Raw genomic sequence first — 24,909 nt, forward strand, 5'->3', positions numbered from 1 at the left:
GGATCTATGAAATCATATACTTCCAAATGAATTTAGAGAACAGTAAAAGCAAACAATACCAATTTGGAGGGGCAGGGCACACAGCCAAGGGTAGTGTCACAAGTAGGGCATCAAAATATGGTTAGGAAATCAATCATATCCCTCATTTCATAAACTTGAGTTCCATGAAAACAGTAAAACAAATATAACTCAAAAGCCACTTAGCTAAATTGGCTAAGCAAGAAAAGTGAGATAAATTTGGATTAATCCCTTCTGATGCTAATGCTCAGATTGTACCTGGTGCTTGCAGGAACAGGCTGGAAAGAGACGCGATCTCTCTCTCTCTCTGTGTGCGCCAATAACACATAAAGCTTTAATATCACTATGTGGAATCTGACCATAAAAGTTAGCTGTTCAATCATCTATCTCATGACCTTGATGGTAGAAAAGAAAGCCTCTTTTCTCCATTAACAAATTCATAAGGGCACACATATTTCCAGCATAATACATTAATGCTGGCATCCCATCTGCTGTATAAAACAATCCTAACAAATCCACTGCTATTAGGCGGCCTTGTTAAAGTTCAGGCCTGTTTTCATAAGCTTCATGAGGGACTTCGCTGCTTTGCAGAACAAGATAAATTCAAGACATAATACCCAGGAAGAAATTTGATAAACTGGGAATGGTAAGAAAACTTTAGCATTTGTAATTTCCGAATCAGTCTTGGACATATTTCTGTAGCGAATTTCTGGTGTTTGTAAGATAACCAAGGGGCAATACAGTAAGAAATCGACTGAATACCATGCTTGTCACATAGGTTTTTGTTGCGGGTGCACAGCCTGCCTCACCGCTTTCCAGCATCATCTGCATCATGGGATTGAAATATCATCTGGCTTTACGATGTTTACATCCTCAAATTCATTGTCATCTGTTAGCAAGAAATGTGAAAGTGAGTTCAAATAACAATAGCCTTTGTTCAAATACACAAAACAACATAATTACTCTTGACCATTTCTGTGGGTCCGGACAGGAAGTTGAAGTCAAATCTCAAGCCAAATTCAATATTTAAGAACTATTATGAGGTTGGTTCTTAGAAGACACAAAAATACATGGCTGAGGGCATGACTACAGAGCACATCAAATTCATCAGTATTTGATGAACACGAAGCTGCATGTGAGTAAAAATTGAACCAGCAAAGATAAGGAGCAAACTCTCACACCATGCAACATTGACCTACCAAACTTTAAAATCACCATTTCTAATGATACTTTGTCACAAACTGATAATGATTTTACATAGTAAGTCACACTGCCAATCAATGATCAGGAACCAAAATGAGATGAGAAAACTTTCATTGTCCACCCTCTAATTTCAGCAGGTTTATATATTAGACAATGAGCTTCCTTTCCAAAATCACCATCCTCAGACTGTCAGCCACCGCACTCCTTAGACTGTTATTATCAATGTTGTCACTCGCTCCAAATACCAACTACAGAATGAAAATTGCTCTTAGATTTTTGACATAGTGCACCACACCATTGAGAGGACTAATACAACGGTTGCAGGCTTGAGTAGGATGTCACCCCACTGCAAAGGAAGTGTAAGGTTTATGTCCTGGCTGAAATGTGACATGATGTCCTTGTGCCACACAGACATGCACTAAAAGATAACTAATTTCCAATGGCCCTACTACATTGCTTGCGAGTTAAGAAGTATAGCTTATTTCATCTAAACAGCAGAGACACCTGCCATGCATAAGATGGACTCTGAAACTTAAAATCAACAAACAAAAGAAAACCCATTTCATATATAGAAAATAATGTGTCTGGAAAAATGTTTCTCTGCTTGTACATGTCGTAAAAACAGGTACCAAATTATTACAAACCATAAACTTGAATCATCAATTCAAAGTCCTTCACAAGGTTTCTCCCATTAAACAAGCTTAAGGAGAAAGCAACCAGTTCTCTCCAGAAAAAAGAACAAGTCTATGGTTGACTAACTTAATGAGACATAACAGATGCAAGGAAGGACAAACAAATCTTTCTGCCTGAATAAGCAAAGCAGAAACAGAAGAAGCATTAGATCAAGTAGAAAGTTAAAATTTGGAATTAACAGTATCATAGTTAGCTCATTCAGACTATCCACCCCCTGAATTAGGACAGATAAAAAATCTCAAACAGAAGCCAGCACCATTGTCTCTTGTCGTCCCTGCGCCAGCCCCCCCCCCCCCCCCCCCCCTCCCTTCCCAATAAAAAAAAAAACAGAAAAATGAAAAAAGTAAAGAAAAGATAGGGGGGGAAAAAGGATTAAGCGATGAAGATCACAACGGCAGAGTTATCTGCTGTCCCCCCATACAATGGAAGTGCCATTATAAGGGAGCCTCCTAAAGGCTTCAGAAGGGGCCCACATAGTTTCTTCTGAATATAAATGCTCCCCAACATGGAAAAGACTAAAGAAAACTAGACAACAATTCTAAGTTTGAATCAAACTAGATTTCCAAATGTGTAAATTAAGGGGAAACACTTATCCCAAATGGCAAAAAAAGAATAAATATTGACATAAATAAGCCCGTTAAAAGTTGCAAGCACTAGCAGCCCAGCGCTTTCCTTTCTTAGACCCCAAGGATCCCCAAGGCTCTAATTGTAATTATAATAGTAGTTAATTTACATGTTTGGAACTTTCAGTTAACTTGCCTATAAATAGGCTAGATGAGTTAGAGAATGCATATTGTGAAATGACATTTGAATTTTGATTTCCCTCCCAATTGTTCTGATCTCTCTCATTTCCCTCTGATCTCTCTCCCTTTCTTTGTTCTGACTGCATTTCTCCTCCCTCCATTTCTGTTCTATCTTTCCCATTTCCTACCAAATTCCTCAATAATTTCCTATTCAAACCCTAAGAAAACCCTAGGTTTGTGACAAATGGTATCAGAGCCGACGGTTATCAGCTGTGATTTCGGAAATTTTAACAGCTGATTCACGTGAAACAGAGAGGCTGGATCTCAGCTATTGTACTGCGATTGAGGTAAATCAGGAAGGTGATTTTAGAAAAGGAACTTAGGCGATCTTGAAAGCAGTTCATAGACGATTGCTGACCAAGCAATCTTAGTAAGATTCCGAGTCAAATTGAATGCAGATCAGAGCCAATAGGTATTGGCTACTGCATGGTGGCTCAGGCGATACCTACAGGTTATTTTTCAGCTGGATTTCTAGCAATTCAGAGCAGTAGAGCCGGTTGATTATCGGCTGATTGATTTCCGACACTTCTTTGTTATTAATTTCCAACAGTGACTTCCAGCTGTTGATCCAAACCATCAGTCCTCAGTTGCTGCATTTCGCAGGTCAGGAAGGCGACCTCACAGTATTTCACGATTCAGGAAGGCGACCTCAGAAGCAGAGTCCGGCGACTTCGGGCAGTGATTCAGGCAACATCTATTAACTGCAACAGAGCCGATTGAAGAAGTCTCTGGACCTGACAACTATTATGAGCATTCCTTGGACTTTCACTTCTCCTGCACGCTGTTAATTTCTGTGGTTCTCAGCAAATTCTAAGACAGCAACAGAACCGATGATTTTCTGCGGATCAATCTAGTGTCAGGTCAGATCACTTTCTTGAAGCAGTGCTTGAGGCGGATTCCAGGTTGCTGAATTGGGGTCTCAGTGAATTTAGGTTTGCTGAATTTTAGTACCGGAATAAGTTTCTGAAAAGGTCCTTAGAAGCTGATCAAGAGGCTATTGCAGCAGTGAATTTTCAAGGAATTGAACTGTGGAGATGGCCAAAGGACTTTTTGAAAGTGCAGTGTCATTTGGGAAAATATTCAAGGAAGAATGTGCTGCAACAAGAAAAGGAATCAAGGACCTCAATAGAAAGCTGGACGACTTTTTGATTCCATTTTCACAGAAACTTCAGGTTAGTATTCTAACTAAATGTTTTTCTAAGGAATATTCTGCTTCCTTAAATCAGATTGGAGATAAGAGTTGCAACAAAAAGTTTGATAAACTAAAATAAGAAGGATCAGTTATGGATTATCAAGTTAGGTTTGAGGAATTGAGATCACTGATGCTCAATTCCCATCCTACTTTGAATGAATCTTATTTTGTATTGAACTTCATCTGTGGTCTAAAAGATGAATTGAGGTCTACTGTGAAAATGATGTGTGTCCTGCCATGGTAAACCAAGCAGCTGAGAAGGCTAGGCAGCAAGAATGGGCACTAGAAGCAGATTGGAGGTACTCCTAAGGCTGCTGAGTTCCTAAGATTAGGAATGGATGATACAGGAAGTGAGGAAAGACTTGAATTGGAGCAGACAATTCAGGATGACAAAGAAGGAAAGGCAGCTACCAGAGAGGTTATTGAGGCTCCACTAAGGGAGAAATCTGTCGCAATGAATTCGGTTACAGTTTTCAATAAACCAGAAGAAGAGTGAATAAATCAAGATGTGCCTATAGAGAGGTTGCAGGGGGAAAATGAGGAATTATTCAATGGACTGACAGAGGAAGATTCTAAGAGTACTGTTTCTTTTCCTTTGGTTTCAAAGAAAGCTGAGGAAAATGAGTGTTTTTGATCTTGGACAATATGACAGTATTGCTGTCATATCAAATGGTGCAGACCAGATTTGGAAGATGAAGGAAGAGAAGGTTGCTGCCATCTGGTTGGAAGTTTTGACATTGGAGAAGGGAGCCTTGACAAGGTGATCCTTGGAGTCTACATTTTATCTTTGCAAGAAAAGCAAAAGCAATGGAACGTAAGAGAAGATGGGAAAAAGCTTAGGAGGAGGAAGAAAGAAAGGAAAAACAGAAGAAGAATAAATCAGATTGTGAAGGCTGGGATTGGATGAAAAGCAGGGCCAACAGCTGAGAGTTCTTGGGGCCAAGAACTTTCTCAAGGAGGGGGGAATTGTCACAACCCCAAGGATCCCCAAGGCTCTAATTGTAATTATAATAGTAGTTAGTTTACATGTTTGTACCTTTTAGTTAAAAGCCTATAAATAGGCTAGATGAGTTAGAGAATGCACATTGTGAAATGACATTTGAATTTTGATTTCTCTCTCAATTGTTCTGATCTCTCTCCCTCTCTGTTCTGATTGCATTTCTCCCTCTAATCTCCCTCTTTCTGTTTAATTCTTGTTTGACAAACAAGACAGACAATTCCCACTTGTGAACTTAAATAGCACTGCAAGTACGGGCATAAGGGCATATTCTTGTTATTTAAAAGTTATTTGGGTATTGGATAATCTGGTTTTCCAAGTATAGAGAATGCATACAGAGGCTTAGGAGTTGAAACATTTTGCATGTTATCAATGTGGTCTGGCCCATGGTGCCATCACCAGTTACCCAAAATAGGTTCCTTGAAGTCAAGGAAAGGGCCACTGCTAGACTATAAGGAGGGGGTTGAAAAACTTTCCATGGAGGATAGATTTCTGCAAAAGATTGTATTCTATTTTCAGAAAAGATACAAAAATTTCCCACCATTTGGCCTAAAATCGTAAGCCTGATTCAAGAGTTCAGATGCCACAGAAAATAGAAACTAAAAGTTCTTCTACCAAAGGAATATTGATATCAGTGAAGCCCCTGATATAGAGAATTTTTTCCCACAATTCCAGTCGAAAATGCAGGATATTATCAGATTGACTGTTAGAAAGAAGAAAAAAAAGCTCTGTATATCAGCCGCCCAACCTTCTCACACCCTCCCAAAAAAAACTTTTATCAAATAACAAGCACAACAATTTAAATAAACAAGTATATTCATACTCTGGAATCAGATGATACATTGGATGAGTACAACGATCACCATAAAAGCCAAAAGAGACAATATATCCAAAGTAAAACAGCCAGAGGATAAGAAAAAGAAAACATTAAGCCCTGGGGGGAAGTGGGAAGTGAGGTCAGGAAACACAACCTTTTCTCAGGGTCAGTGCCACAACAGCATCATTTTCAACCTGAAAAAGATATAGAACACATGTTAAAAACAGTAGCATTAGGCTAAGGTATCCAAAAAAATAGTAATAATAATAAAAAAGAGAACGAGAGAAAAAAGTCTTAAGGAGATTTTCAAAATGTTGCCTCATATGATTTCTTTTGGAGGAAGCCTGGATGTGGCTACTTCTCAATAGATTATGTAAGATGTAAATTTTGGAAAATAAAAATGCAATGTTTACTGAGCAGCAAAAAATGAAATAAAAAGGCATTGTCTGATACCTTCTGATCTGCCAATGTTTTTGAATCATCTAACACTTCTCCACTTGCCACTAGAATCAAACGCTGATCATTGACTGGCTGATCAATAAGGGAGTGCAACTTCTCCTTAATGTTCAGAACTGTCTCAGTTGGATCACATTGCAGAAAGTAGGTTGTCTTGCTACGCTTCACTCGAATGTACATAGCCTGCATAAAATTCATATTGCAGATTCTCCGAGAAATGAAGGTATAATCAATGGCTAGAGTGAACTGCTCTGAACGATATACTAAGAATGTACAGGATTGGATTCTGTTATATTTATACTCAGCAAAATGGTTGCAATATTTTTGGCATTTGAATTGTTTTCCAACTAATAGACTAAGAGGGTGTTTGGCTTAGCTTATTTTCCAGCCCAAGGGAATTTATAAGCTCCTTAAGAGCTTAAACATTTTTGTTCCCTATTTGGCAAAGTTGGAAGAACTTATAAGCTCTTCCAATAGCTTTTTTCAAAAGCTGGTATCCGATAGTTGGCCAAGTAAAAGACCAAAATGCGTTCTTTGAAATCTAAAATTTACAACAGAAAGCTCTAGATCTTATAAGCTCCAATAATTTAAGTTTAACCAAACGCTCTCTAAATCTAATGTTGCTGCTTCTGAAATATCAAATATGACAAAAGAACTATGTGATTAGTAGTCTCTTCATGCATGGCCAAATGCTGCGTGGCATTAACACTTTGAAACATGGGGCATATCCACATCCAACATGTATTGAACACAAATACTTGTAGGGCACTCAAAATACATCTTAGACTCAGGCATGTTGAAAAACATACTTTATTTTGCCCAATGATGATGGCTCAGTTGAATTTATGTCTCCATGAACATCAAAAGTTTTGAATTCTAGCTCTTTCTTTCCTTTTGTGTTTTAGTAGGAACATTGGACGTTGATAATTTATTAACTATTGAACACAAATGTTAACCATCTTTGCTTTTCAAGGTATATAACCGATTCAAATATTCTGAATTTTGTATGTTAAAAAATGTTTAAGTTCATGAATTAAACAGCATCTTTTTTTGTTGAGTTATTTCATTTTGTCATTATCACCATAATTTATGGATATTGCTTTTGTCAAATTATAATTGAGACATCCTATATTGTCCAGTAGCAGACCCCAGTAAAAGCTTTCTTTAATTCTTCTAAAACCCTCCTAGCCACCCTCTTACAGGACCTTGATATCTGAGGTTGAACGAAACTAGAATGCAAAGCATTCATGTACTTTAATTGAGTATGGCACTGCAGATGGATGCTTTATGACGCCAGAATGACCATTAATTTAGGTTTTGACAATTTATGGAAAGTAAAAACTTTCTGTTTAGAGGTGAACATGGTAGGGCTGTGTCCTGTTTCTCAACTTGCATGGATAAGTTGCACTTTTGTCATCACGGAATTACAAGCCCAAGTCTGCTTAGACTAAAAAAAAATAACAAAATAAAATACGACATAAGAAATAACAAAGGAATTGTTCCAAAAAGAAAATGAGTGGACTCCAATTTGAGGGACACTATAATGATACAAAACATATTCAGGAAACAAACGTACTTCCATCTCTGAACTCTCTCCCAATCAGCTTTCTCATTCACTTGGGAACCGTATTTGTATCACATAATCCTTGTACTTAAGAACTCCATTTGGCAATTTAATGTGGACGCTTCAATATTAAACTTCTATAAACATGTGGAAACACTTAGAAAAAGGACAATATGTTTATCCAAGACACGCTCAATGAAAATAACACACCATAAGCGGCTCAGAATTAGCAATCTAAACCTGGAATTTAAACCCTAACATACAATCTCACGGATGACGAGAGACGCAAAAGACCGCCATTGATCATCCAAATGTTATTAAGTAAACACAATCAAAGCCGTTTCACAATATGCATACAGCCTACTGATCGATCAAATAACACTAACCATTTGAACAAGATCTGTTGTTGCCGGAGAAGCTAACCGGAGGTACGGACGCCACCGGTAGGGTTCTTCCGCTTCTCTCACTTCTATCTGTCCCCCGGTTCCGGAGTTGAGCCCCGATACTCTGAAAGCGCTCTTAAAATTCAATAATTTTGCAAAAACGCCCTCAAATTATCTCGGAACCACAGAAAGCAACAACTCCGAAATAAAAACCCTTTTGCTTTTAATTTTTAGTTTTTATTTCATTTAATTAATCAAGTGAAAATGTACATGTGGTTTGATAAATTTGTATTTATCTTAGGTTTTGTATTTCATTTTTATATTTTTATTTTATTATTAATGTGCCCAATTAAAGTGCTATTTTTTTATTTCATTTTAATTAAATCTAATCTAATTAAGATTAAATTAGCATAATTAAAATTTAATTAACCTTCCTTGCTAATAACAAAAATTTAAACTATCATAGTGAAGAATTGAAATATATATAATTTTTTATTTGATAGGCTTTTTGACAACAACATGAAGAGGAATTAAATAAAAACTCTTTTCATCTAATATTCTAAAAATACTTTTAGCCTCCCAAATTAGAGAAAATTAAAAGGAAATAAAACTCATTTGATCGGTTACTTTAATCCAATCTTATTACTTGTCACCTCTCATTTTTCAGAAAATATTTTTTTATTTTATTTTCTTTATTTTCACTCTATTCATTTTATTTTCACCTCTCATTTATTTTCACCTCTAATTTATTTTGTTCTATTATTTAGTTCTAATCTTTACCTTGAAAATAATTAGGTACCTTTAGTGTATGGTCAACCCACACATTGGTTGATTAGGATTGTAGTATTGACGTGGTTGAAATTGAAGTGATTTAATATGACTTAAGATGTGTTTAACATGACTAATATGATATACCTGTATTTAACACTTAATTTTATTAAAAAAATTACATACACACATCTCACATTCTAAACAAATATTTCAAACATTTATAGACACCATATGAATTTTTTTTTAGAATTTTTTATAAAATAGTTGAGACAAATTTTAAAAATAATTTGTATTTTATATTGTCGTACAAATTTAATGATGAACTCTTTTATTGTATCTTAATTATTTGTATAATTGTGTAGAATTATAATTTTTTGCTTATATAAAAATAATAATATCATAATATATATATATATATATGTTGTCATAATAATATATCGTGTTGCATTAGTGTCATTGTGTTGCAACCTTGGAACCAGTCGGTGGTGGAATTAACGGACCAATCGGCCACCGTTGGATACTTCATGCATCACCAATTTTTTTCTCTATTTTACTCATTTGATCTCCTTGAAATCTGGAACAATGGACGTTACGTCTTCAATGCTCGCCAGTAAGACATCGAAGAGATTCAAGAAGAAGTATGCAATAAGTGTTGTGTGTCAGTGTGTGAATGTAAGTGTGTGGGAGAGGGGCGGAGGGGTACTCCGTCCTACATTGGTGGAGTATGGAATATGCATATGTATATAAATCCCTCACTTGCACTTAAGGTTGGGCCTCAAGGGACACTTAAATTCTACAAGCGAACAAGTCTTTACTCGTCATTACATTGTCGGTCGTCCGATCAGTTCAGTTAGTAAATATATATTTTTGTATAAAACAAAATAATAAGTAACGGTGTTTTGGTGAGATCTCTCAAAATCAATTACTTTATTTTTTTGATTTTTGCAGCTTCGGTTTCTTACTTTTAAATCAAGCATTTTTTTTTATTTTAATGATTGAAATCAACGCTAGATTGATTACCGGAGTAAGTATGTGGCCTTTCAATTCGAGGATTTTCGACTATATATAGTTGAATTTGTCTTCGTTTTTGTCATTGAGTTCCAATGTGAGTCTTCCCCTTGCGTTTTAGAGTTGTTCCTGTCACGGAAAGCAAGCGTCCAGTGAGAGTTTTGCCAAATTCAACTATTCGTGGTTGCTAACCTGTTGGAGACAATTGTTGAATCCCGCCTTGTCGAAGCATGTGTGTGACCGAAGCAGGGCGATTACTGTCTTCGGGACAACGTTTCCTGTGTGCCTCGATAGCTATTATCCTTCTTCTAGTTACAGTGGTGTTCTTGCCAAGTTCTAGGTTTCCAGTTGCGGTTTGCATCTCTGATTACTGGGTTTGCAGTTTCTATTTAGTTTTGGGTTACTGTACATCTTCGAGTTGCTATTATGTTTATTGTGTATTATTGTTGTGTTGTCTACACAAATATACATTGGTGTTGTCCTAGTTTATTACTATTGTGTTCTTCAATTTTTTTGCTATGATATATGAAAGGAATCATGTGGATAGTGGTATGGAAAAAAAATAAAATTTTTACTATGTATCAAATACACAGCAGAATATAGCATACACGACATACACTAGCTTGGATATTTAAGAAATGCGCATATTCAATAATTGAATATAAATAAATACATACCTATTGCCCGATATAAGGATGGACTACATAAATATTTTTTGTATTGCAACTGAATCCACCTCAAGATGTGGTGGTCCTAGTCGGTCCACACCTAATATGCTAAATGGTATCGTTCCGATCACCTCTTCTCGTACTAGATACAGAAGTTCCACGTATCACTAATACCCGCATCTCAAAATTATACGCATAACAATTACACATAAAATATTTCTAAAGTATAATATTTTCAGAAGAAGAAGAAAAAAAAAAAAAAAAGAGGAAAGCAATGTGTAGGGAGAGAGAGAAAGAAATAGAGGACTTGCCTATCTTTTTATTCAATCCCCCATTCCCCCCTTTTCTTTTTCCTTATCTCTATTTGAAACTCTTTCACGTCTGTTGCCCCCCTGATTTAATAATGTAGTGTAATAATGTAATTTACTATGCACTATGCATAATTGGCAGGAAGGGCCAAGGGTTAACTTTTGACCAACTATTTCTAAAGACATTTTGGGCACACGATATCGATATCAAATGCAGCATTATATGGTGTATGACTTTCTAGATTCATTATCTGCTAACAATCAAATAATACCGAAACCCTTTTTGGTATCGGTCAACCCCTTGATCTATCACCTGAACTTCTCCAAATCCTAACGAAGTTCTGAAAGTTCCTGAATAGTGCCTAACAACGATTCAAAATAGTATAGGTGGTAATAAAGTTTCACTTTAAGTGAATCTATTACAGTTAATGATTAACATGTGTTATAATTCTTCCATCACCTAACGTCCTGATTGAGCGAAAGTCATGGAGTAACAAACTCACAAACTCAATAACTATGTGTTAAATTCCATTAGTGTGACTAGATGACACCTTAGGAAACACCTTTCTTAACTTTTAATCTGGCTTGACTAGAGACTATCCCGTCACACTAATAGTAAATCACATAGGACGTTCACTACATCAATTACTGACAAGGGTAACGGATCATATTTCCAACACCTGTCTCTATATACTAGTAATACAGAAGCACATAGATAAACATTCTCACCTCTAAATTGGATGGTTTGGCTCATTAGCAAATCTCGCACACCAATACAAAAAACAACCATGTTAGTTCAAGTCTAAGAATCAATACACCATCGCAACTTGATGACACGACCATTATCTACCAGACTATGTGGTCAATCATTGACGTCACATTTGGCTAATTGTTCCCCAATGACCACCCACAGGTCTACTAACGATATCTCATGTCATATGGCGCGTGACACACCATCCTCCCATTAGTATCCTTATACCAAACGAGGTAGTAACCTTTGTGTTAGTTCATACTCGATTAATTGGAGTCTCCATCCAAATAATTTAAGGACTATAAATAATTTAAGAAGTCTTGTTACTAGATAATCTTGTCACACAGTTTCAACATTTTGAGAATAAGTTTCTCATACAGAAGACCTAGGACTCATTCATATAATTGATTGGAGAAAATATGAATAAAGAAAACCTTATTTTTTATTAATTTAAACAAAAATACAATTCATGCATTAAAATAAGTTCGTTCGATGTCATCCAAATCTATCATCAAGGCACACAACACTATCAATCTCTCACTTGCACTAATACTAATTTACATTACATGTACATCTAGTGATACACCATTAGCAGGAATCGGATACTTATATTCATGTCAATCCAACTGTGACTGAGTCATAACCTTGGTGAATGGGTTAGCTACATTATCCGCAAAATCTATTCTCTGCAGCTGCACGTCCCTACGTGCTATAATATCTCAAATCAAATAAAGCTGGGATTCAATGTGTTTTGACTTTTGATGAAACATGTGTTCATTTGTCTACACGATAGCTCCATTGTTATCACAATACAAAGGTACTGGTGACAGAATGGTCAAAACCATATCAACCTCTAAAAGAAACTTCTGGATCCAAACAACTTCTTTAACAACATCACATGTCGCAACATACTTGGCTTTAGTGGTTGAATCTGTTGTGATTATCTGCTTGAAACTTTTCCAAACTCACAACACCACCATTCAAGAGATATACAAAATCAGATGTCGATTTGTGATCATCAACATCAAATTGAAAATTCAAATTAGTAAATCCATCCACATGGAAATCACCCCCTCCATAAATTTGTAGCATATCTTTAGTCCTTTAAAATATGTTTCACTGCGATCTAATTAATAACTCTCACCGAGATTGGACTGATATTGGCTTACAACATTCACAACATATACAATATATAGTCTCGTACATATCATCGCATACATAAGACTCCCAATCGTCGAAGCATAAAGTACCTTACTCATACGATCCCTATTTTTAAAAGTATTAAGAGACATATCCTCAGAGAGATAAACTCCAACCCAGACAAACAACTGCCCCTTTTTGAAATTCAACATGTTAAACCTCTTTAGCATCTTCTCTATGTACAAGCTCTGGGAGAGACCTATCAATTTCCTAACTCTATCTCTATAAAATCTAATCCCCAAAATATAGGTAGCATATCCCAGTTCCTTCATGGAAAATAATCTAGACAACTAGGCTTTCGTAGACATCATCATATCCACACTGTTACCCATAATTAAAATATCATCCACATACAAAACTAGGAATACAATGTTGCTCCCACTAGCCTTCTTATAAACATATGGTTCATCTGAATTTCTCAAGAAACCAAACCCTTTGATCTCATTATCAAAACAGATGTTCCAACTCCTTGATGCTTGTTTCAAACCATAAATTGATATTTTCAGCAAACACATCTGACATGGATCAGCGGACTCAAATACACTCGGCTATTCCATATAGATCTCTTTTTCAAGAAATCAATTTAGAAAAGTCATCTTGACGTTTATCTGTCAGATCTCATAGTCATAATAAGTAGCGATACCTAACATCATCCTAATAGACTTCAGCATTGCGACAAGTGAGAAAGTCTCATCATAATCAATACCTTGACGCTGACGATAGCTTTTTGCCATCAACCGAGTTTTATAGGTCAAAATCTGTCCATCTGAACTGATCTTTCTCTTGAAGATCCATTTACACTCGATAAAAAAAATTTCCTCAGATGGATCTACCAAAACCCAGACTTGATTGGAGCACATAGACTCCATCTCAAATTCCATAGTTATCTATCACTTCGAGACATCGATATCAGATATCGCCTCCTCATAAATGGTAAGGTCAACTAACTTGTCATTGTCCTCATACAAGAACAATTTATATATCTCCTCCACCAATAAATCATATAATCGATCCAAATATACTCTCATCTAGTCTTGTCTTATTGTCCTTTCAACCTTATAGTACTAGTTGACTTTTTTCATAATTACAACACTAGTTTTTAATAATCATAATTATCCAAAAAAAATTTTAACCATGGACTCTTTGTTTGTTAAAATATTCTTTGTACAGATTTCTCTCTCCATCGAGAAACCTTAGTTTTCTTGCTCCTTTTCAATGCAATCTTGTTGGTTTGAGCAGTAAATAGCATGTAGCTTTAAATGCTTAGTTAAAAATTTTCACTAGATTTAAGTGAAAGCATATTATAAAATTCTTTTAGAAATAGAAAGAAAATTTATCAGACAACTATGAAACCATCATTGTAATGTTGGGCAATAAGTACCAACATATGCAAACTCCGAGCGGGTTTTATGGTGACTGTGCAAGCATTAAAAGAAATAAAATTAGAAACGTGATTACTCATAATGAAATTGAAGTAGCATCTATTGAAGATAAGACATGAGATATGATTAATATGGTCTCAATACATGAGAAGAAGACCAATAGATGCATCTGTGAGGCAAGTGGGTTTTGTAGTAAAAGAGGTAGAAGAACTAAGAAAATTCTGCAGGAAACCTTTAGCCTTGACATAGAATATAACAGCTTGAAAAAAGATATGACATTGGATAAAGATGATTGGAGAATTGAATTACAGATCCCATCTAGTAGAATTAAGTCTTGTGATGATGGTGATGATACCTTGTGGGAGCCATAAGGTGTCCCTTGCTTATTTTATGACATTTTATGAAAAGAACATCTGTTTTATTAGCGTCTCTAGCGCCAATTTCCGAGGCTTATTAAGCTGTCACAAGAATTTTCTATTACTCTATAGCCTTACACCTGTGATGAATTGAAGAACTTGTTTCTTTGACAAACCAAAATCTGAGAATGAAACTTTTTCTTTTTCCTCGAGTCAGAAACATGGATTTGGAAGGAGCCAACATGTTAAGAACTTGCATGAAGGTAAAAAATTAAAAATCTTTCCCTTCTCTGGAAAATACAAACGAACAGAGGTGGACGTGGATGACAAACAAGAAATTAGATGTGATGGATTCTGAAATTGTTAAATAAAGGGTTCGAAAGTGACTCTGGCTTTTATAAGGCTTATTGGGATCTTACCAGAAAAAATAAAACAGAATATCCAGGTTTTCTGATCTCTGAAAGTCACCTGCAAGCGTCAAAACTTAGATTGCCAAGTGAAGCAATTAATCAGCTTCATGGAAATGTTGCCTGATAACTCTGGTAAAATGTCAATCACTTTAACCTATCCATTTGTTAAGTTAAATTATAAGAAAATACTATGTTTGCAGGAATATGTCAATCTAATCTAAACAATTGTATCTTGGAACCTCCTAGTCAATTTCTTAGAACATGAATCTAGCTTGTTCAGTTATCTGTGATCTGACATTGATAATTTGAAGTCAGTTGCTTTTAAGAATAGGAAACTGAACTATGCTATTTATTCATTTTGGATCTCGTCTATAGCATGGTTCAATAAATCTTGTATGTTATTGAACTGAACCATACTAATGGTGTTGGAGTCTCCTAGTTATCATCAGATAATCTAAGCAGTTGAATTAATTGAAGCAAAGTAACAAAATCTCCTGGGATATTCACATCAATTGATTGTTCACTAGATCTGGACACGGTGGTGGATAATGGTACTTGTGTTCCTGCCAATTTTCAGCATCGTCTACACTATTTTAGTTTGTGACACGAATAGCTCAAGATTCTTATTATCATGGTTAACCATAAACTATCACGGTACACTTGGTTATAATTTTGAGCAATAGTTCATGAGAAAATAAGTTTCTACCCTTCATTGGGCTAAAATTTTTGTAAATATACCGCTCTTGTTTCTCTCTCTCTTCTCTCTCCCTTTGTTTTTGTTTGAGTTGTTGCAGCAACATACACAATCCAATGAAGTGCAAAGAGGAAACTGGTCCTTATACTATTGCTTGGGGAGTTCTCTAAGAAAGGATGGGCAGCTAACCTGAAGATCGGCAAGCCATTCATTTAAGACAGAATTCTCTAATAATGCAACTTGTTGCTTCTTAGACGGGTAGAATTGCATAGTTCGGTTCTCAGATATGTGCAGCAGAAAAGCAGTTACTCTAGATTCACAAGAATTTCACTGGTCCAATGGCTTTTGCAAAAGATGGCCAAGTGATATTACAGTAACACACAAAGTGGCACCAGCGAACTAAGAGGTTTGTTTTTTTTGAAGATTACTAATGGAAAATCAAGTGTTTCGCCTTTTCTCTGTGCCTGTGGAAACTAGTTTGGTGGGGATGGTAGGTTGAAGAGGAGAAAGCAATGGGATATTTATGCATTCTTAAGTATTCTTTATGTGGTTACTAAGTGATGTGTGGATTATGATCAACTAGCTAGAAAAAGTTAATGAAATAGTAATAGCTGACAATTTAATGAAGGCAATTGGTCGAAAAGATTTTGTTCAGGAGCCAGTGTAGTTTGTGTACTGCTCAAGAATTAGTTTGTCAACATGCAACAATAACTTCTATCCTAAAATGCCTTAAACTTGCAATTGACAGCCACCATGTTGACTTACCGTATGTCTCACGGCTTTTCTGTCCATTTCTGCTACTCAGAAGAGTAAACTTCAGTATGATGAGGAATTTTTTAAGTTGAATCACTTGTTCTTTACCTGCTAAAGCCATAAAAATTGATATATTTCTTAGTGCATTGTATCATTTATGTTGGGCGGGCTAGTGAGTTTGGTTTTTCTGACCTTCCACTAGCAGCCTTGTTGGTATATTTAATTAATATAAGAAGGTATCTAGCAAAAAGAAAAAAAAAATAACATAAGAGGGTAGGTAGAAAGAAGCATATAAGTGCAATTTGATTATGCAAAGCACAAACAGTCTGGAAACCACAAAACACTAACTTGAGAGATAATAGTAGAATACTAAAACAGCAAGGCATGGGTTGAATTTACAATTCATAATAGCTACTATCATTGTCCTTGACATTAACAGGCAAAGGTTTGAGTTTGGTTGGTTGCACCCCATAGATGTGTTGGTCCAACAATCTCTAGACAATCAAGAAACCTGCTTCATTGTGCAACTATAAACCATACGAGGTGTTCGTTTGGTGATTAGCATAGGTTCAATGCATCACTTTGCAAGTTTGTGATTGCTAGTTCAAGTCGTGTTGAGCTGCACTATTGCTTGAATACTCTCATGTTGTACAGTTCATGAATTTAAGCGGGTGAGATTGATGGTGCTATCAATAATGGTTCGTAAAGATAAGTGTCAAATAGTGAAATGAGTTTTGACAAACTAGTTTTAAGTGCTTCCATACCCTTTAATTTTGGGGGGAAAAGGAAACAGAAGATTGCAACTACAGAATTCGAATCAACTGCTCCTTTTTCACTTTTGCAACTCATCATAATACAAAGTCTGAGCGAAAAAAGTACACTTGCTTTTGGAAAGATACCAGGGATGAAGCTCCAGAATGGAAGGAAATGATGCAAAATGTTACGAAACAACTTTGTAATGAACGGAAATATTGGACTTTCAGCGAGCTTTTATTACCAAATAATCAGAAGTAAAAGCAGAAAACAATCAAATCCCATGATGAATCAGGAAACCCCATATCTCAGGAACATGTTTCTTCTTCCATGAGCATGGTGGAAGGACTAGAAATATAGTCCTTCAACTGAGCCATCTCGTGGGCTACATCCGTCATGGTTGGCCTTGTCGAAGGATTGTACTGGGTGCAGATTAACCCAAGTTCAACCAACTCCATGATCGCATCATGCCATATTTTTGTGTTGTAAACCTTGTCATCTGGTGCACACCTTTCCAGTGCTGCTTCAACTATTTTTTCAAGTTCTCGTGGGTAGTAACTCTTCACCCATTCATGCAAGCTCGAGCCCTCGTGAAAAAGCACATCTGTGGGACGCTTCCCTGTCACGATCTCTAACAAAAGGACTCCAAAACTGTAGACATCTCCTTGCGTTGATGCTCGCTTTCCCATTCCATATTCTGCATTATACGAAGAATGAATGTGTTATCTATACTAAGGGAATGATTTTAATAACTAAGTTGTGAAATTTTGATTGAAACTAGGTACCGGGAGCAATGTAACCAATGGATCCACAAAGTAAGCCATCTGTTGAGCTGAAAGAAGCTGAATCAATTACAGAAGCTTTGTCATCACCACCTTTTACCAGTCTAGCGATGCCAAAATCGGTTACTAAGGCTGTCATGTCCTCGTCAAGGAGAATATTGCTCGGTTTCAGATCACAGTGCACGACTTTGACAGGCGAATGATGATGCAGATAAGCCATCCCCTCAGCCACATCGCTGCAGATGTTCACCAACTGAGCCAAATCCAGCCCGCGTCTCAAACCGTGCCTTGGGTAGAGATGGTTCTCCAAGCTTCCTTTTGGCATCAGTGGAAGAACAAGTGCCTTAAAATCAGGCCTGCTGCAGATTGTGATGATCCTAATCAAGTTTCTATGCCTTGTTTGCCTCAGGACATGGCACTCTCTTTTGAAACTACCTGAAATCTCTGCAGCTGTCCTTGAATCCAATACCTTCACAGCTATTCTCGTGTCGTCTCTGAGAACTCCCTTGTAGACATGGCCAAATCGACCGGACCCTATTAGGCTAGAGCTGCTGAAGCCACCAGTGGCTTCAATGAGTTCTCGGTAAGAGATCCTCGGGTATTTGAGCTCTTTCCTTTCTTTTTCTTCATCTTCTTCCTCACCACTGAATATGGCAAGTTTCCTCCTGAACTTTGATTTGAGTGCCAGAAGGTAACCATACAAGCAGAATATGAGACATCCAATTACTGAAAGCAGAATTGGCAAGACTGCAAGATGGTAACTTGTTTTCCTCCTGCAGCTTCGCATGCCTTCAACTGAACCACAGAGGCCCGGGTTCCCGAGGAAAGAAGCGATGGTCATTGTGGCAAATGCCCCCTTATTCGACACATTCCCAGAGAAACTGTTGAAAGTAAGGTTGAGCTGTCTCAGAGTTGCAGATTCCTGCAGAGATTGAGGAATCTCCCCTGTTAAGTGGTTGAAGGATAGGTCCATTTCTTTAAGGTAAGGCAACTGGCCAATTGAGCTAGGAACAGGACCTTGAAGCATATTACCGGAAAGATTGAGGTGCTCTAAGGCAATGCAGCTTCCAAGCTGTGATGGGATTGCGCCGAAGAGATTGTTTGATGAAAGATCAATGGCTAGAACCATGTCCATTTTGCTCAATTCCAGAGGTATTTGCCCTTGTAAGTGATTGCTAGACAAGTTTAAGTACAACTTCAAGCTGCTTAATCCTGCAACTTTACTGGGAATCACCCCAGAAATTTTGTTGTGAGAAAGGTCCAGTATCTCCAGGTTAATGCATTTTCCTAGGCTTGGTGGTATCGTTCCTGAGAGCTGGTTTTCATACAACAAGAGTCTTCTCAGCTGGGAGAGATTGGCAAAACTATTGGGGATCGAACCGGAGAGCTTGTTCTTCGACAAATCAAGGAGACCCAAATGAGGAACAATGCCAATCGCCGGTGGAATCTCACCGGACAGTGAGTTGTTTGATAAATAAAGCCTCTCCAGTTTTCCCAGTCGACTGAATTCAACCGGGATGGAGCCATTCAAGAGATTGCTAGACAAGTTCAATAGTGTCAGATTGGCTAGGTTAGAAATCTCTGGCGGGATAAATCCAAAGATAAGATTCTCATCAAGATTAATCTGTACAAGATGAGTGGAGAGATCACCAATAATAGAAGGAATCTCTCCACCAAGATTGTTTCCAGCCAATTCAAGTTCTTGCAACTTAGATGAATTGGCCAAGGAAGCAAAAAAGGGTACAAGATTAGTATTTCCATCATGGCTTAGGAAGCCATTGTAGGACAGGTAAAGGAATTGTAACCATGGCATTTTACTGACAATCTCACTCGGTAACTCCCCAAAAAGGGAATTGGATTCAAGGTCCAGCCATTCAAGCTTTGAGGAGTTCGAAAGGGCTCGAGGAACTCGACCCACAAGGTTGTTGGACCAGAGGAGAAGGTACCTCAATTCCCTTAGCTCACATTGATCATTCAAAGGAATTATACCACTGAGAGAATTATTGGAAAGGTCTAGATACTCCAAAGAAGACTCGTTGCAGATAAGTGGCTTAGGAATTTCTCCGGCGAGCTGGTTACTTCCCAGAGAGAGGTAGACCAGTTGCTGGAGATATCCCAATTCATCAGGGATTTTCCCTTCAAGAAGATTGGAGGCTAAGCTGAGCTGCCGGAGCCCGGAAAGGCTGCCTAGCTCAACCGGAATGTGGCCTTCAAAGTGGTTATCGGACAAATCAAGAATTTTTAAGGAAGAAAGATTGGAAATGGCTGGCGAGATGGTGCCTCTTAAGGACCTCCCACTAAGGTCGAGCTCGACAACTTGATCTCTATTGGTGTTGCAGACAACTCCGGCCCAGTTGCAGAGATGAACGGCTGAAGAATTCCAGTTCTTGAGAGCATTTGAAGGATCAGAAACAATCCCCGAAAAGAACGAAAGGAGGGAAAGTCGATCGTTCAAAATCCGAGCATTGTCTTCGCCCGATACGACGAACAAGATCACAACCAGGAACAGAAAACTAAACATGGAATACTTGAGAAAGCCCATTTGGGAAATTAAAGTACTTTCTGCAGTCTGCTGCTTCTTCTCTGGAAGAGCTAATTAAAAGTTCAAGCTCGAGAGGAGATCAGTGATGAAAGGTAGAGAAGAATTGGTTCATGTGGTTATTAAGGTAAAGACGCCAACTAGCTAGCTAGAGATGGCCAATACAAAGAAGTAACTAGCGCAGAAGATTTTGAAACTTTGTGCCTAACTGCCGTTGAAGAGGATGAACGTTACGTTACGGTTTGACGCCTAATGTTTGATGACTATGTATGAACTCGAGGAATAGGATTGGAACACGTGAACAGGGGGTGGTAGTGAGGAAGAACCAAGGTTCCGATATCGTTTTCAGAGATTTAATTTGGTGGTTTACATGTCATTAACTTATTATATATACAGAGGCCTAACAAAGCAAAGGAATGAATGGTTTTGCTTGCATATGGCTGGCTATATATGGGGATTGTGGATGATGATGCTGCGTTGCAAAGTTAAAAAGATAATCTTTTGTTATATTATATATAAGCGTGCGTGCGTGCATGTTTAGGTTGCCAGAGGCTAAGATGACGTGATACATACATTGCTAGGGGTTCTCTCATTTTAGTGCATTTTGTCTACTTGAGTCCTTTTTAAATGCCGTCACCCAGACAAATGAGCCATCCATCTCTAGCTGATTGATTTTTTTTAAGAAAAAGGTACCTAACAACTCAATGTAACCAAAACATGATTAGGTAATGTGAGCGAGGTTTTTCTTTTAACTTTTACAAAACTACGTGAAAAAGAATATTTCGATTTTAATTAATATTGACATATTATTATTCTTTCTCGTATAAATTCTTTAGTTGATAGTGAATTTTACGTACAAGAGAATTAATATAAGATTGTTATACTATATTATGATGTCAAAGTATAATTATATTTGATATGAATTATATTTGTATCATGTTCATACATATATTCCATCTTTCACCGCTCTAGTTTGTTGGCTGCCTATGGTATTACTTGGAGTAAATTACACCCTTTTAACACTACTAAAATTTCAATATCTATTCTCGCATTTTAAAATTATACTACCTCCTTTTCAATGAACAAACGTTAAAAAATCTATATAATTGTATCAAACGTTAAGGTTAAGGTACTACTTGTAGTGTAAATTACAAAGTATAAACATAAGTAGGGGTAGTTAGTATAATTTTTAAAATATAAAATACTTATTTATATTGAACTTTAGGGGTGCATGACATACTTTCCCCAATTATTTAGTAGAAACCTCACAACGACTATGAATGCAACGAAAAAAACACAAAGTGTACATACAATAATATATCAAGCCTTATACTCGTGAGGCAATTACATAAATTTTAACTTATCAACCAACAGAAGGAGAAAGTTGTTAAATCAATTTCTGGTTATTGTTAATTAGCTAAACTAATTTCGATTAGTTAGATTAGTTAGAAATATATTTTTTTTTCCTCCTTTCTTTTGTATATAAGTTATGCTTTTCATTGATCAATATAGTTGATGCATTCATTTCAAAGATGCAATGGTTGTATCACGGAGAAAAGAGATGAGCATATTACTTCAAAGGTTTTCTCAACTCGATGAATCTAGAATTTGTAATCTACATAACGCAAATGAGATGTGCATCCTCCATGTAAAACATTGTTGAAGCAATCGACGGTAAAATAGAACGCAATAACCATGCTACAATCATATTTTATTGAACTCAATGGAGGACGGAAAGAATTAAGGAATTTTAGACCTTTGCCACATTGTGTGTGGGGTTCATATAACAAAGCATGTGTTCAAAAGTTTGATGATGCTCAACTCAAAGATTATGTGTGTTTAGGTTTCTTAACGGACTAAATGAGTCATATTAGGCTCTGCGTACTCAAATAATTCTTATGAAGCCTTTTCTTACACTAGATCAGGTCTATAATATGGTGCTTAGAAAAGAAACACAAAGGAGTCTCTGTATCCAAACACAAAATTTGACTGAAATGTTTGCAATGGTTGTTAAGAGAGGGGATAAGTCTAAGGTTGTATGCTCAAATTGTGGTAAACCTAGCATACAAGAGATAAATGCTACAAATTGAATGGTTTTCCACCTAGCTTTAAGTTTACAAAATCAAAAACTTTTGGTGCTAATTCAAATCACGGATCAATTAATCAAGTTTTGAGTGAACAATCGAAGATGAATGCTAATCAGAAGCTTGTGGATCAATCTATACAGTTAAGTTTCTCTAAAGAACAAGTTCAAAAACTTATGGCATTGCTTAATGATCATTCTTTGCTTGATTCACAACCTAAATCAATCAATTCCCCTACACATTTGGCCAACTTTGTAGGTATACATTTAATTTTTTTTTTATTTTTGCAGTAAGTTCCACCACATTTCATAATCTGTTGCAAACAAAGTTTGTTACTTCCTCATAGATCATTGATACGAGAGCAACATATCACATTATTTGTTTTTTTGACTCTTTTTTATTCATATGTTCCACTTCAAAATGCCTTTATTCATTTGCCTAATGGTATGAAAGTTCAAGTTACACATACTGGCACAGTTATCTTGAACTCTCGTATCATTTTACACAATGTCCTTCTAGTTCCAACCTTTACATTCAATCTCTTGTCAGTTAGTAAACTCACCTCAACCAAGAAAGATTGCCTTATTGTTCTTTCTAATTGTTGTGTTATTCAGGACCTGTCATCATGGATGACGATTGGCATAGTTAAGCTCTGAGATGGTCTCTTTTACTTGCAGCCTCATTTTCAACATACAATGTTTCATGTTGTTGCTCATGTTGCTTTTTGTTCCAATAAAACCGTTTGTAATGTTTCCTCAAATGTATGGTATCATAGGCTAAGACATATCTCTAGTAAAAACTTTCATACTTTGCGGTCCGTTGTACCCAATTTGTCACTTGTAGACAATTTTTGTTTGACCTGTCCTAAAGCAAAGTTGAAACGTTCTCATTTTCTGTTCATACTGATCATTCTACTACTTTCTTTGATCTAGTGCATATGGATATGGATATATGGGGTCCATATTCCCAACCTGATATTGTTGGAAATCATTATTTTTTTACCATTGTTGATGATTTTTCGAGATGTTCTTGGCTATTTTTACTGAAAACAAAATCAGAGATCCCTAAACTAATCCAGCAATTTTATTATCTGATCCTTAATCAATTTCACAAGTCCATTAAGGCCATTAAAACTAATAACGGACTTGAATTCTCTTTGCCTACTTTTTATGCTTCAAAAGGGATTTTACATCAAATAAGTTGCGTTTATACACCCCAACAGAATAGGGTGGTGGAACGAAAACATCAAACTATCTTGAACATTGCCATAGCCCTTTTGTTTCATACTTCCTTACCTATAAAATTCTAAGGTGATGCGATGCTTATTGCCACTTATCTTATAAATAGAAATCCATCCCCTATTCTAGACAATAAGACACCCTGTGAAATGCTCTTCAATAAACCCCCTGGTTATAGTCATCTTAAATCATTTGGATGCTTATGCTTTGCTGACAATTTTATTACTCATAGAAGGAAATTAGATTGTCGAGCCAGAAAGTGTATATCCTTGGGTTATCCTATTGGTGTCAAAGCTTATAAACTCTGATTTGGATTCCAACGATGTTTTTTTTTTTTTCCAAAGATGTTCAATTTCGTGTAGATATTTTTTCCTTTCGTGATACTGCACATTAAACCATCGTTCATGCTCATATTTCTGTTGTTGTTCCTAATTTGGTTCTTCCATCATTTCCTTCAACACCCTATGTTGATTATGTTTCTCCTTATCTGTATTCTCAATCTATTGATATATCTTCTTCATTTCTTTCTTTCTTCTGTTGCTTCTCTTAATTCTACTGCAGACTTAATTGATCCTGCTCCTACTATATCTGATTCCCCACCTATTATCTCTGTACAGCCTAAATGCAACACTAGACCTATCAAACCACCTTCTTACCTCAAGAACTACCATACCAACCTACAGTTTTCTAATTCTCTACCTTCCTTATCTAATGGTTGAACTTTATTTCTTATTCAACACTTTGTTTCATATGATAACTTGTCCCCACAGTACAAAGCTTTTACCTTGTCCATCTCCACCACTTTTAAACCAACTACTTATGCTCAAGCAAGTCAGTTTGTTCATTGGCAACATGCCATGTAAGAAGACCTGATAGCTTTAGAGGACAACAACATATGGCAGATTGTTCATTTACCCTTAGGTAAACATGTCATTGATTACAAATGGGTGTACAAAATAAAGTTCAAGGCAGATGGTAGCATTGAGAGGTATAAAGCTCATTTGGTTGCTAAGGGTTTTAATCAAAATGAAGGCTTTGACTATCACAAGACATTTAGTCATGTTGCCAAGCACACAATTGTTAGAG

General features: G+C 36.6%; 2 protein-coding genes across 2 annotated transcripts; both read right to left on the reverse strand.

The window, feature by feature from the left end:
* Positions 1-385: 385 nt before the first annotated feature.
* Positions 386-8,285, reverse strand: LOC127793882 (polyubiquitin 9). The gene is given in 5 exon segments (XM_052324658.1): positions 386-863; positions 865-907; positions 5,878-5,917; positions 6,177-6,362; positions 8,130-8,285. Coding segments are annotated over 5 exon segments (312 nt in total). The 5' UTR covers positions 8,133-8,285; the 3' UTR covers positions 386-823.
* An 8,863-nt stretch (positions 8,286-17,148) lies between these two features.
* LOC127793883 (putative leucine-rich repeat receptor-like serine/threonine-protein kinase At2g24130) lies at positions 17,149-20,835 on the reverse strand. The gene is made up of 2 exons (XM_052324659.1): positions 17,966-20,835; positions 17,149-17,877 (listed from the first exon to the last, which is right to left on the reverse strand). Exons 1-2 carry the CDS (start codon positions 20,502-20,504, stop codon positions 17,489-17,491), a joined length of 2,928 nt encoding a protein of 975 aa, XP_052180619.1. The 5' UTR covers positions 20,505-20,835; the 3' UTR covers positions 17,149-17,488.
* Between the last annotated feature and the right edge of the window lie 4,074 nt (positions 20,836-24,909).

The sequence above is a fragment of the Diospyros lotus genome, chromosome 2 (assembly GCF_014633365.1).
Source record: "Diospyros lotus cultivar Yz01 chromosome 2, ASM1463336v1, whole genome shotgun sequence".
NCBI classification, from domain to species: Eukaryota; Viridiplantae; Streptophyta; class Magnoliopsida; order Ericales; family Ebenaceae; genus Diospyros; species Diospyros lotus.